The sequence below is a fragment of the Argiope bruennichi genome, chromosome 4 (assembly GCF_947563725.1).
Source record: "Argiope bruennichi chromosome 4, qqArgBrue1.1, whole genome shotgun sequence".
Taxonomy (NCBI): domain Eukaryota; kingdom Metazoa; phylum Arthropoda; class Arachnida; order Araneae; family Araneidae; genus Argiope; species Argiope bruennichi.
In genome coordinates, this window is record NC_079154.1 from 69,320,891 (window position 1) to 69,335,275 (window position 14,385).

General features: G+C 26.5%; 1 protein-coding gene across 2 annotated transcripts in view; it reads left to right on the forward strand.

The window, feature by feature from the left end:
• Window positions 1-14,385, forward strand: part of LOC129966995 (uncharacterized) — a 52,809-nt gene that overhangs the window by 32,289 nt on the left and 6,135 nt on the right. Inside the window, exons 1-3 of one of the 2 annotated variants that reach the window (XM_056081621.1) lie at window positions 4,256-4,302; window positions 9,633-9,872; window positions 10,587-10,898. In XM_056081621.1, coding sequence (XP_055937596.1) covers window positions 9,663-9,872; window positions 10,587-10,898 — 522 coding nt within the window. In that variant the 5' untranslated portion in view covers window positions 4,256-4,302; window positions 9,633-9,662. Of the gene's footprint in view, window positions 1-4,255; window positions 4,303-9,632; window positions 9,873-10,586; window positions 10,899-14,385 lie in introns of those variants that run through there. The other variant, XM_056081620.1, reaches the window with a different exon arrangement.

Here is a 14,385-nt window from a genome sequence, read left to right on the forward strand (position 1 = left end):
TCCATTGAATACTTGATTTATCTATGCATTCGAAGTAATTTTATTATTGAATTATAATCTTTATGAATGGTTTATTTTTTGCTTACAACTATCAAAATTCGCTAAATCGATGCATATATGGCATACGGTCAAAACAGTTAAGCTGTTAAAATAATAAACTTTTATATCTTCTTAAAATTAAAAAATATTCCTTTCAATGATAAAAATATTTTCGGAATACTTCATTTCCTAATTTCAATCATTTAAAAAATATTTTAAGAATATTTTACAATTTATTTCATTGTTGAAGTGAGTTTAAAATCGTTTTCATTGTTGTCACTGTTTCATCTTGACCATTTTGCTAAATCATTGTAGATAATAAAGAATGAAGGACATTTTATTTCAACATAATGAGTAAGTTTCTATTTAAACAAGGCTTTTAATACGCTTTTTGAAATTTCTTGTTCTAACAAATAAGGTTTAATTTCATTATAAACCAATGAAGAAACTTTTTTAGAAGTGCTTCTATTTTTAAACACTGCTACATTTTAATGCAACATAAATGGATATTTCAAAATATATTATCGTTCTTATCGTTTGGAAATTGTTTTATTATTTTGGTGAATATTTTGTGGGATTAGAAAAACATTTCTTAAATAATTCTCTCAGTTATTCCACTTATAAAAATTATTTTGCAGTACATAAAAAACCTCAATGCTGAAAGATTCTATTGTCTATTCTTATATTTTAAATAAAAAATATTTAGTTTTATTCATATATTAAGTGAATTATATTATCAATGAGAAAAGAGCATAAGTGTAAGTTGTAAAATTTCCATGGATTATTTCTTAAAAATTGCTTAACATTTTAAATGTTTTACAACCATTTTTGAATGAATTATCATAAACAGAAGAAAGTTATATCCAAGTTTCAGCTGCATATATTTTCGATAATATATTTGTATGGCCCTTTTGTATTATCTGAAATTCCATGGACAAGCCCAAATTTTAATGATTTTAATTTCAAAGATTAATCAATGAAAGCCAAAACTACTTATTTCAAAATAGTAAGGCTGTGATGCTGTTTTAAAAGATCACATTATATTTCATTTTTATAACTGCTTGAATGTACAGGAAGAAACTTTGATTTGAAGAATTCTCAATTCTTCTATCACTGTATCTAATTTTTTTATAACTTTGTTACTTATACCTTGAAACAATTGTAACTTCTTTAATTAAGGAATCCAATTATGTATCATTTTAAGTATGTTTTAAGTTTATTTCTTCTATATTCTAATGAAATGTTTTACCATTATTATTTAATAAACCTAGAAATGAATGCTATTAATAGATGCATTATATAATTTTTAATAATGAATAAATTAATTTATGTATATGGTACTTCCTTTTTCGATTTCTACCTAAACAATAATTATCAGTAAAAAATGGTATATCTTTATTTTTGTGCTATTTATCGAAAAGAAAACTGTTTTAACAGCAGGAGCTTAACTGGCGTGAAAGTTCAATATCCGTTACATATATAAATTTTTGAGCAATATTCATAATTTAAATATTTTTAATTCCTTAATTGTGATTTGTGAATGTTATTTACTTATATTGCTCTTGTTACTCAAAAGTCTAAAAATGAAGATAAATTTATCTTGAATAAAGAATGATTTTTTTTACAAATATTTTTTAAATATTATAATACTTTTTTTGCTCTTTATATAAAGAAAGTAATATAGTTCCTATTTTAAATATTATATTGCATTATTCTTAAATATATATTTATTTTGGACTATTATGTCTTTCGTTATTAGAAAGGCTGAAAGTTATTGATTTTTAGAAAGAAGTGTCTGATCACTAATCTTCAATGTGAATGTGGGAATAAATTAAATTTTAGTAAGGAAAAATAGTCAAACCTGTTCATGATGTGGCATGCTCATTGTAGGAAGATCAAAATTACATTATAAAATACTGAAATAGGAAATGAGACGCAACTGAGGAAATCACTGTAACATTTAACAGAGAACATAAAAAAAAATTAAAAACTATAACGTTTAAAGAAGCAAAAGTTCTGAAAGTTTACTAGGGCAACCTGGAGTCTTGATATTCACATTTACCAGAAAGGAGAAAGCTTTTGCATAGAGGAAAAATTCTTAAATAATTCTGGAATTATTTAACCATTTTTAAATGAAAAAAATGTGAGATACTGTGAGTAAAATTCATTTTTGGAGAGATCCATGAGGTCTCAAATGAAACTGTTCACATTCATATGAAAATTTGAAAGAAAGACAAGAGAATATTCTCATATTTATCAACGTAATTGTTTGTAAAAATTGTTGATCAATTATTTCCAGTTTAACTACATAAAACAAATAAACCTAACAAAGGTCGAAAATGCTTCAGAGCTGTTAGATATGCTATTCTTTTGTTCAAAATTCCTCTTATAATTAACCATAAAAAATCTTGATTAATCCGTATATGACATTTTCATGAAATTTATATATTGGTAAAGCACGAATATTTATCTTTTCATAATTTTTTTGCGTAATATTTTAAATTTTTAGCTCTGGGTTCAATTTGAATTTGCTGAACTAATTATTGAATTACTCTTGAAGCAATTAAAAGTTCGTTTACTTGCCTTTCGAAATTAATTTGGAATCTTTAAAGTTAAAATATTATACTAGAATAATTTAATGCATAACACTCAGCATTAGAGCAAATTTTACCCATAAAATATTTTTATTAAAAATAAAATTCATATTTTGCCTTATAAGTGTTTTTTGTTTACATTTATTTTGGCACTGAACATAACAGATAGAATCATCATTTTTATATTACTGTTGACAAATGAAAATAAAACTGAGTGTTTCTGTAGAAAATGAAAGCATCTTTATCTATTTAGAACACGAGTAACTGATAAAAATATCTTTGTTCATTAAGTAGTATTATTTTGCCTTAGAGGCCAGCAATCTAATCCAAAACTCTTAAATATTCCACAGAAGATCAGAACAGAATAATCGGGCGTTGTCTTCAATTTCTTGATCATTCATATTATATTTATAAATGTTCTCAAAAGAAACAACAGCCGCATACTGTAAGAGTTTGCTAGGAAGTATAGCGTTTTTTTTTTTTTTGCAATGTTATTTTAAATCTCAAGAAATATAAAATTATTGCTTTAAACTGATATATAAAATTTTTTTCGTGGATTCATTTTCTTTTATTCAATTTACTTGCTAATTTTGCTAAAATTAGCATTTCATACGCATGTCTGTTAATATCATTAAACTTTCCCTCTATTTAATTCGATTAATGTTTTCAGTCAAATAATTGAATGATAAATATTAATAAAATACTTGAGAAACTTAATTTTTTTCTGCCAATTAATTAATTTTCTGAATAGATATGATTAGTAAATTTCAAAGAGCAGTTACAAAAAAAAAAAAAAATATAAACGTTGCGTTTGAATTTTCGCAACGCAAACGGAATTTTTAACGTAGATTTTCATTCCATTGAAAAACAACAAATGAAATCTAAAACATTCTATTATAAGATGCCAAAGTTTCAGATGTCTTCCATATTTAAATAATGAATTTGTTATGAATTTAATATTTATCAGATATGTATTATGCATATATTAAATATTGAATACAATAACTGATTTTTTTTGGCATAGGAGTAATCTCCAAAGATTAAAAAAAGTTTTCTAGGAGAATTCCTTTGAAAATTTTTCATTGTGTATTTTTTATTCAACTTCGGTGAAAAGCTGTTAAAGAGATTATTAACTAAAATGAAATGCAAGAGTCAAGGGATATCCTGTTTTAAAACAGAAAATTTTTTTTGACAGCAAATTAATTATATCCAGATTTGTATTACACTCAATAATTTTAAATAAAAAATAATATATGACATCTCTTAATTTTTTTAAATTGTAAAATTAAATTCCATATTTCTCTCTCTTTTACTGAATGAGAACGTACAGTATTAGCAAATTGGGTCTATCATTTGACTACCTGACTATCATCTCATCATTTTGAATTTGAATGACATGGAATTAAAGGAGCTATTTTTGCACGCTAAATCTACTTGGATCTTATAATGTCAACTTTTGAAACATTCTATAAGTCATGGGAAACTTGTTCTGCAATTTCGTATAACAAGAAAAGTATTGGCTAAAGACTATCCAGAAGAATCCATAGAAACTACAATTGATAGTATACAAGAATATTCTTCTACTTCAATCATAATTTAACTAATAATTGTTAGTAGTCTTCGAAAAGATGACCAAAGAAACCTCAAAACATGAAAAAGTTATGATATAGTTAAGTATCAATCCTAATATTATTTCAGGGAAACATTGACTCCAATTTTAAATTTCCTTCTATTTCCAATAAATTTCAGCAATCTCTTTGTTTTGTATATATGTTACCTGTATCTTCAAATTTTATTATTATAAATCAACAACCAATTTTTCATAAATGTATTTTTACATTTTAAAATTTTAATATTTAATTTATTGTTTTTGTTTCAATTTATTTATTACATTATTTTTAGTAAGTCATCTTAACTTACATTATTTGTTTTCCACAATATGGCTAAAATTTACTCTTAAGTCTTAAACTCAAATAATCATTGAACAGATTTAGCTTAGATTTTTAAAAAGGTTAAAGGTATATGAAAATCAAATATTATTCTTTCCTTTTATTTTTCTTTTCGTCCAGTAAAATGTAAAGATTATTTTTCTTTATCTACTCCAATAAGTTTAACAGACATTAAGGATATAGTATTCGCAATTTTTAAGTTTGCTATTAAATTAAAATTTTTGAAATTATGCTATTAGGGAAGGATTTTTCTTAAGTAAAGAAATAAAAAAAAACTCTATCTGTATCTGTCATAAATATTTGCAGAGTACTACTTAAAATTGCTTCCCAAGTTTATATAGTTTTTACTTTTGCTATTGATATATTTTTTTCTTTTAAAGCATCCGGTTAGAGTGCCTGTTTTTTTTTTTTTTTTTTCTTTTCTTTTTTAAATCTGCGTTTCTAGTACTTTCTCCTTGATAGTATATTGCCTATTTTTAGATTCAAAGGAAAGGTTTTAGTTCTTTTTCTTGCATTGCCTAATCAAATTGATTCTCTTCGAAATTAAATAGTATTGGTTTATCGTCTGTCTGAATTAATTATTTTCTTTGCTTCCTTACATTTGAATGCATGTTGAAAAAAATTAATGAAAATCTGCGTTACTAAAAATGCATTTAACTAGAAGTTTGAGATTCCATTACAATCAGAATTCCTCTGCAAACGGAAAAATTACGCTTGCTTAATCACATATCTTTTTAATCTCTTATTTGAAAGCAATTACTCAATAAAAGACTAGACAAGTTTTTTGAGATTATAGTTGACAGCTTCAAATTGTACCTAAATCGATATAATTTTTTTTAATGTAAAATTGAAAAAGCTGCAATTTGTTCACGTGCATCACACTTCCTATAAATGTGAATCAATTACAGTAGGAACATCTGTGGAGTTTCATTTGCAACTGAAAACCAATTCCATCTGAGAATTGAATTTATCTTTTGAATTAATTTTCAAGCATAAAAGGATAATTAATATATCAAGCTACGAAACAGGCGATAACGTATAGAGCGATACATAGTATTTATTTTTGTTTCACAAGGAATAATGATAGTAGTAATTTTGAAATCAGTATATCATACATATATCGTCAAAAATTCTGTAATATTTTTGTGGAGGAAATGCGAGGATATCTTCTGTATCACATGTGATATTTATGAATATAGGTATATCACAATATAATTAATATACATATGTACTATGAATAAAAAGACCAGAAGTCTTGAAAAAAATCTTTCACATATTAATATTTAGCAAACGAAAAAAAGAAAAAAAAAAGATAGCATTTATAGAAAATGAATGGCAAAATTAGCCGGAATTATTTTTATCATAAATCAAAATTTTTTAATATAGAAAATTGTCAATTCAAATCTTCGGATAGCTCGGCATTGAGCGGAGTGGCTCATTTCATAGGCTTTGGCGCCGGAATGAGTAATGATTTACAAATAATCATTGCACCATCCATATTCAGGAAAACAATAGTGTGATCAAAAATCTTTTTTTTTTCAATGCATTAAACAACATTTACTTGAATCTTATGCGATAGTATCAGTAGAAATACAGTATATGGAGAAAAGAATATGTATTCGTAATATTAGAAAAGTTCTATATATCACTGAATTATAAAAATGTCAGAAAAGGAATCTGTTGAAATTTCATATAGTAACAAAAAGAATATTTTATTCAGAAAATAGTATTGTCAAAGTATGATAGAGAAAAATACCAGCACCATGCTCATAACCAGCAGGCGTGGTCTTCCATAAATTTTCCCGCAATCTTTCTAATGAATATACTTGTGTATTATTAATTGCATGACTTAGGCGAACAATAGTTGAGAAAGAGAAAGTATTAGAGTGCTATTTTTGGCAACTTTTTTATTCACGATTACTCGTTGGATGAGGTTAATACAAAAGTTCCAGATAACCGAGTATGTATTTTGAACGTTTTGTCCGATTAAATTCAAAATTCGACACAAAATTGCGATTGTAGTAATAAAGTCACATACTAAATTTCCTATAATAAATCACTAAATTTTTGTATTATACTGCTTACATGCTCGTGGAAGTATAGATCAACTTCTTGACAGATTTCGTTCCAAAGTTGATGGATAAAAACACTTTAAATGCTAAATCTGTGTGCCAAATCTTAACCACTTAGCTCTCTTCTTTTTATAATTATCATTCAATATATATTCAAACAGTTGGACACACAGACTTTCTCTGAATGGATCTTGCTCAAAATTAATTGAAATCTACGAATTTGGATTAGAGACCATGCCTAGACTCAAATTTCATCCGTCTAGCTCAAAGTGTTTTTGAGTTATCGTATTCACAGACATATAAAATTCCAAAAAGTTGTTTGTCCTAACTCAGAAAGGTCTAAAACATAAATATTTGTCGAAATCTCGAGTTCATTTTTTTTATGGTTACAATACTTTCTCTTTCATAACTTTGTATTCGAGAAAATAAAAAAAATAAAAACTCTTTCAAGATAAATTTTATTCTATGTTTATGATAGAAACTACGGTTAATATTTTCTTCTAATAAATATTCATAAACATATTACATAATTAATATTCATAAACATAAACCAAGTCCGATATATCATGAATCATTGTTATTTCTTAATATCTTTGTAGAATCACGATATATAAAGGTTTTACCAAAGCTGTGTCATTTAAATTCAATAATTATATTACTTTATACGATGTTGGATGACTTTTTATCCAAATTTGACTTTTATGTGATGGTGTTCATGATTTATCTGATTTCACATTCGAAAAATTTCATCATTTTCATTATATTCATGTTTAATATACCATTATTCATGTCATGTATTATTATTATCATGTTTAATATACCATTATTATGCTGAGAGCAAATTAAGGTGATATTTAGTACGATATATCGTAAGGCTTCTATAATACTATTAGTTATGTGACTATAAAAACTTGAGACTTAAAAATATTTTGCTGAAGAAACCTTTAGAAGATCAAGATACATAAAATGTTTAATTGAAAATTTTAGCGAGCATTATTTCTGGCGAATCAGCTGGTGGCCAAATGAATCTAGTTAATAATTTTAAACCTGTGTAAATATAAAGGAATACGTCTAGTTAATAATGTTAAATCTGTGTAAATATAATATATAATGCCCAGAAACAAAAATTAAGCATTTGTTATCTGTTAGTAGATTAAAATCAACTCTGGTGCCATACCCTCTGAATCTTAGACCTTTGTCTGAGCCAACCCAGTATCGCTGTTATTCATCGAAAACGAATTTTTTTATAATGTATTAAAGTATGAATAAGAATTAAGTATTAAGAATGAAAGACTATATGAAAAAATGCTAAACTTTACATTATTTCTAATGTTCAGTCAGCCACAAAATTAATTGTCTAGGCTAATCCCAGGCTTGACTAATTTCTATTAGTCTAGCCTGGGAGGTAGAATTATTGGAAGAACTAATTTAAAACACTGATTTCTATTTCTTTAAATGTACATCCTATACCCAATATTGACATTAATTATCAATGCAAAATTAAAGATATTCAATATTATTTGAGATATCGTTAATTTTATGAACTATAGAAACATTATTAATTTTAATATAATCTAATTCATTATCATCTAAAACTATTATAAAGTCCCAAGAACTTTCATACCGAATTTGAAGCTTAAAATAAAGACTTTTGTCAACGACATGAAGAGGAGATATTCGCAGAAAAACATTTATTTCATTCGTTAGATTAGTCCTATAACATTTAGATATTTTAACTAAGGAAACCCATCGAATTGTAAATAATTTAGCAATTTGTTACTCAGTTAAGCGTCCACCCCCAAATGGCGTCGTCTTAGAGAAAAATCTCTTCTACAATTTGTACCATTCTTTTAATAACACTCATCGTCATTTCAATTCAATTATACAATTAACAGTTTCTATCAGTACATAATTTGTTATGTAAATTAATAATATGTGGGGTCAAGGTGAGTTAATTATCTATAATTATTCCTGGGTAAGGAAGAGAATTAATCGTTTTAATGGATTTATTATCTAGTTTAAATATTGGTGGTTGCCTGAAAATCTTTTTTTTTATCTATTATTATTTTAAATTTTTTTCGTCTGCTCATTTTAATAATTGACAAAAAAAATGTAATGACATTGTTTGGAATATTTAAAGCATATAATACAATTTCAGAGCAAGTTTGTATAATAGTATTTTGTTAAAAGAGGGAAAGCAATCGTAAGTTTCGATAGAGCTGTACATTTTTCCATTATCGATTTTCTTAAATTCTATAGCTAAAAGTTACTTTTTCTAGAGATATTAGACAAACTAAAAATAATTCTGTACGACGAATAAACATTAATAATAATAGATTTTGAAAAATGTTTTTCCAGAAGTAAACAAATTTGATACATGCCTATGAACTTAAAATTTCAAATTATAAGATACATTTTATTTTCAGAGCTATGATTTCATTTACATTAAATCGTAGGTCTCGGCAGCTTTGAAAGGAAATTCAATTTGAATCAAAATTTTAAAGTTATGACTGAACTTGTGATTTTCTTTTTTTTTTTATCTATATATCTATTTGCTTTCCTATCTTACTTCAGAAGTATATTCTTATAAAGAATATTTAAAAATATTTTTTTTATAATTAAGAGAAAATGCCGTAGAACATCAATACTTTATTTCTGAGTATGAAATACTATATCGCGACTGTCGTAAGGACCATTTCACAAGTAGTTTCACTTAGAGTTATAATTTCTAAAAGGGATAAAGTTGTTGCCTTGTCCAAAGACCTCTGGGCATATTCTGTGGTACTTTCATAGCATAAATACCAGAGAAATTAAATTTAAAAATTCGGTTTATTTTTATTGAGCATAGATTTATTTTTTATAATTAATTCTCAGATGGTGTTTTAAGGAGACTTAATTTTGTGTTCTTTTACATATTTTAAAAATGTTCTACATCTATATATACTAAGCTAATACTAGTTATTAAAATTTTTTTCTAGCGGTGTAGTCTTCTCTCATCTTCTTTTATCATGAATGTAATGTTCACCGTCCTGTATCTCACTCTTGGTTTGAACAGCCTTGCCCTATCTTCCCGATCTTGCCCCCAAGAACCGAAAGCCTATACCATTGATGAAATGGAAAAAATGGTTTATGCGGTAGCCCAAGAAAAAGGAGTGCCACCTACAGTGATACTCAATCGGATTATGAGAAAAGTAAAGTACAGACAAAGAACTCAAAAGGTAATGTTAGAAAGCTGTGGTTATGGGATGTCAATATTCGTTAAAAAATAAAAATGTGCGAAGATGCAATGAAAATAAAATTATCTTATTAGCGATAAAATTCCATCTGGAACATAACGTAATATAAATATTATCTAGTTGATTAAATATAAAAAGTTCGATTTGAAGTTTACAAATAAGCCCATTTAGAATTTGTGCGGAAATCTGCAATTGATTTTTATCAATATTTTTTATAATAGGATTCTTTTCTCAAAATAAATGTTGTTACACGAAAAGTTTTCTTTTAAGTAATCCACACAATGTTTTGCAAGTATATACCTAATTACAAAAGTGTTTTTTTACATTTTAGTACATAACATTACATATTATACGTATCGTTAGCAAAAGGGTGAAATCAAACACTACCTTTTAATTTATGAAAACTAAATTATTTATAGATCATGCAAAATATAAAGTAATATTCATAAAGCTTCAATTAACAGATTATCAACAGCATCAGTCAAAAAATAAAATTATAATGAAACTGACCCCTTTATTTCTTGAGAAAATATTATAGCAAATAAAATAAAATTATATATTTGAATTCTACACATTCATTATTTTTACAATATTTTTTATTAGTGACTACGACCAATCAATATTTAAATTGAATGATACACAACAATATTTTATTTTAAAAATATAAAAATTTTCTTTTTCAACTACTATTTATAGGTGAAACCGAAAAATCCCCTACAAGATTTAGCTCTTCAAGAACTGATTGGAACAAGGTATCGTCCACCTCCTCCCGGAGTCGAAAATGAGCCTGATTTCTTACCACCGCAGGGACAATCATCATCTCGAACATTATCGTCTTCAGCAAGATATCCACCTCTTCGACTGCCTGCACATCCTTTGCCTCCTACTTCTGAGCATGGTGGTCTCATGACGGGGGTTTTTATGTCTGGATTCATGCCCAAAGCTCCTCCTCAGCAACAGCAGCATCCACAGTCATTCTTCATCCCGATACAGAATTTGCAACCACCGGTAAGATATAGATTCCAATCCTTATTATGGTTTACCATACTTGTATTTCAACTCGGGTTGAAGCAGCTATTTATTAAAATGGATTTTCTTTTCTCTTGTACTATACATTTGAAATTACAATCGTTAAAGAGTTTGTCATGTAGCTAAATTTAAAATTTAATTATAGTTTATTTTATTACATGTTTTGTATTTAAAAGTATCTCAAAGCTCTTCGTTACTTAAGAGATTATTATCTCATATTAAAATCAAGATTTTCTTTTGTCCATGAAAAGCAATCATTAAAAGTTACTTAACTTACTTTTTCGCGAGCTGTCTTTTTCTTAAAACAAAAGATAGATGAACGAGTTTCGAATTGACTGTCAAACTGGAATTCTGATTCAATTTTTCAGATTAAATTAGCTTGAATATATTCAAAAGTTTGCTATTTCAAGTGGTAGCTTTAGCTCACTAAATTTCTGCTTTATTTGACATATCTCAAAGTTTAATGAATGGATTATAATAAGAATTGCTTTACATTAAACTGTTACAAAATGTAAGCGAAAAAAAAAATCATATTTAAAATATTTTTTTTGCAATTTTAGTTAATTGATAAATTTATGTCTTATAAATCCTTGAATAGAAACGTTTTGAAAATTTCAAAAAGCAACAGCTGAAGTATTACTATACAAAGTCCCATCAAATTCAATTCAATAATTACGAATATATATATATATATATAAATTCTAAACTGCTCAAAAATTCGCTATTGTCATCTTTTCAAGTGGGAGGAAGGTTCATCTCAAGTTAACAAATGAATTAAGTGGGAGAAAGATATTGATAAAAGATAAATACGTTAGCCATATAAGAAGGATATCAGTGTAACTTTTTCTTTTCAAAACGATTATAATGCAAAATACAAAGAAGAATTGAACAATTGCTTCTGCAAACAAACTGGAATTTGCTAGAACTGGAACGAAATGACAATGCATACAGAACTTATAAAGTTGCAGCCTAAATTTTTTAAATACTAAATACTACTTATAAAATACTAACAAAAAAGTTTTTGGATGGTTAATTGAACGAATTGCGGAAGAACTGATGTAAAAATATGCTGAAATAAAAATATGAACAAATAAAGAATAATAATAAAAATATGAATCGATTAAAAACTATCATCGCATTTTAATACCGTGTTATCTTTAAGAACGAAATGAAAATTCAAAGATATATTAACGAACCCTTTTTTTATTTGTAATTTCTTTCAAATAAAGACTACAAATGAATATAGCTATCACATCAAAAATATTAATATCATAAAATGATATTAATTTTCTATTTGATTCGGGGAAATTTTATAAAGGAAATTATATTTCATAGATAAAGGAAATTTTCAATTTGAAATACGTAATTACCAGAGTTCAGCTACTCTAAAAAAGAATTTTAATGAACCATTTTTTTTATTTCATATTAAGTAATTCAGCTTTTCAGAGCATTCAACTTATTTTTTAAACTAAGCAATGTATAACGAACGTTGTGATAAAATGTAAAAGATTGGTCTTAGTTAAACTAATTTTATAGGTCGAAAATAAGGAATGTAAACCTTAAATTGATGTAGCAAGTGTTATTAATAACTTATTTGATATTAAACTTTTTTTTCTCTTTCTTAATTTTCTTCCATTTAATAATCATGAAAATAAAAATATGTCATTTAACTTTACACTTTAAATAATTTTAGAAATCCAGAATTAAATTATGAAATCAATTACTAAAATGTAAAAAGTAAAAAAATAGTTATTTTTGCAGAATTACATATTTTCTAAATTCGTATACATTGAGATAACTTCTTATATTTTTTCTTGTATATTTTCATTTCTTTTGTTTCAAATCCTTAAAATTTCATATTTCAAAGTTTCTAAATACTGGGAATCGTTGAAAAGAAGATAAAACAGCAATGCCTGCTATTAGAAATTTGAAAACAATTTGAAGTCCCAAAATCAATAATATTTGTATACATTTAAAGAGGATATATAAAATGTGAGGTTTTGCTGAATTTTAATATTTGTAAGCTGTAAGAAAAAGTTTGAATACTTTTCTGACTTTCCGTACCGTTTATGTGATAATTGCTTTAATAGTTGAATTATATTATAAAGAAAAGATCATGGATCGAAGATGAACCAGCCCAGACGATATCAAAAGCTGAGAATCATCAAAAAAGAGATTGTGCTGTCAGTTTGGTGGGATTATAAAGGAATTTTGCACTTTGAACTTTTACTTAGAAACCAAACGATTAATTCAAACGTGACATTCAACAACTCACCAGATTGAGCGACGCAGTTCAAGAAAAGTGGGTAGAATTGGCAAATCTTAAAGATGTTTCTTTCCAATATGATAAGGCAAAGCCCCACATTTCTTTGGTCACTCTCCAAAATTTATTGGAATCATGTTGGGATGTGTTGTCCCATCTGCCATAAAGCCATAAAGCCATGACCTTGGACCTTCAGATTACCATTTATTTCGTTCCATGCAGAACTCCTTAAATGGTTAAATTTTTAATGAGGCTCATGATGTAAAATCCCATCTAATTCGGTTTTCTGTTTGCAAAAATCAGAAGTTTTGTGAACATGGAATTATGACACTGCCTGAACGGTGGCGAAAGGTCGTCGACAAAAACGGATAATGCCTAACTAAATGAAATTGTATTTTTAAGCAAAAATTTTGAGTTTTCCTTCTCATTTAAAATCCGCAATCACTTAGTTGCTAACCCAATATTTAAGCCGCCTGATCCTCTAATTTCAATGCATGCAAGGTGCAGAAATTTAGGTTTACGCTTCTTGTTTAGGAACATCCCATTTTAGAGTTATGGCAAAAGCATTTGGGCATTAATCTCATAATTTTAAACTATGGCCGAAAATGAAACCTGAACTTTTCTCCAAAACAAGAGTATAGGAATCATTCACTGGCTAAAAATATTTCTTTCAAAATGGATTATTATTAGACGATTTCATTAGGAGACAGATCATTTCGTGTATGCTGGTTTTTTTTAATTCATTGTTTTTCAAAAAAAGCAAATAAACTAAAATTAGTAACTTACATGGTATAAAGCTATGTACCTTTTTTATTTGTTTTTCTACAGAAATTTAAAAATGACAAATCATTAATTTCTTTTGATAAATTAATAAACATACATTCAAAATTAATATGAGAAATGGATCATTAAATTATAGATGCAAATAAATCATATTTTTTAAAGGCTGAAATAAGGTCGGAAATCTAAAATTATGATTATTAACAAATGACTATAGATATGGCGAATAACAAAATTCTCATTATTTGATTTTAATTTTTGTTGATTTTTTTATGTTCTATTCTTTTATTCATTTTATTTTCATTTCATTTATAGGGATCCGAGTTCAGTTTTACACGAAAAGAATTTCAACTTTTCAACAGAAAATGCTACACACGAGCTTCAAAATGGTCAAAAAAATTTTAATGATCCAATATCCTACGT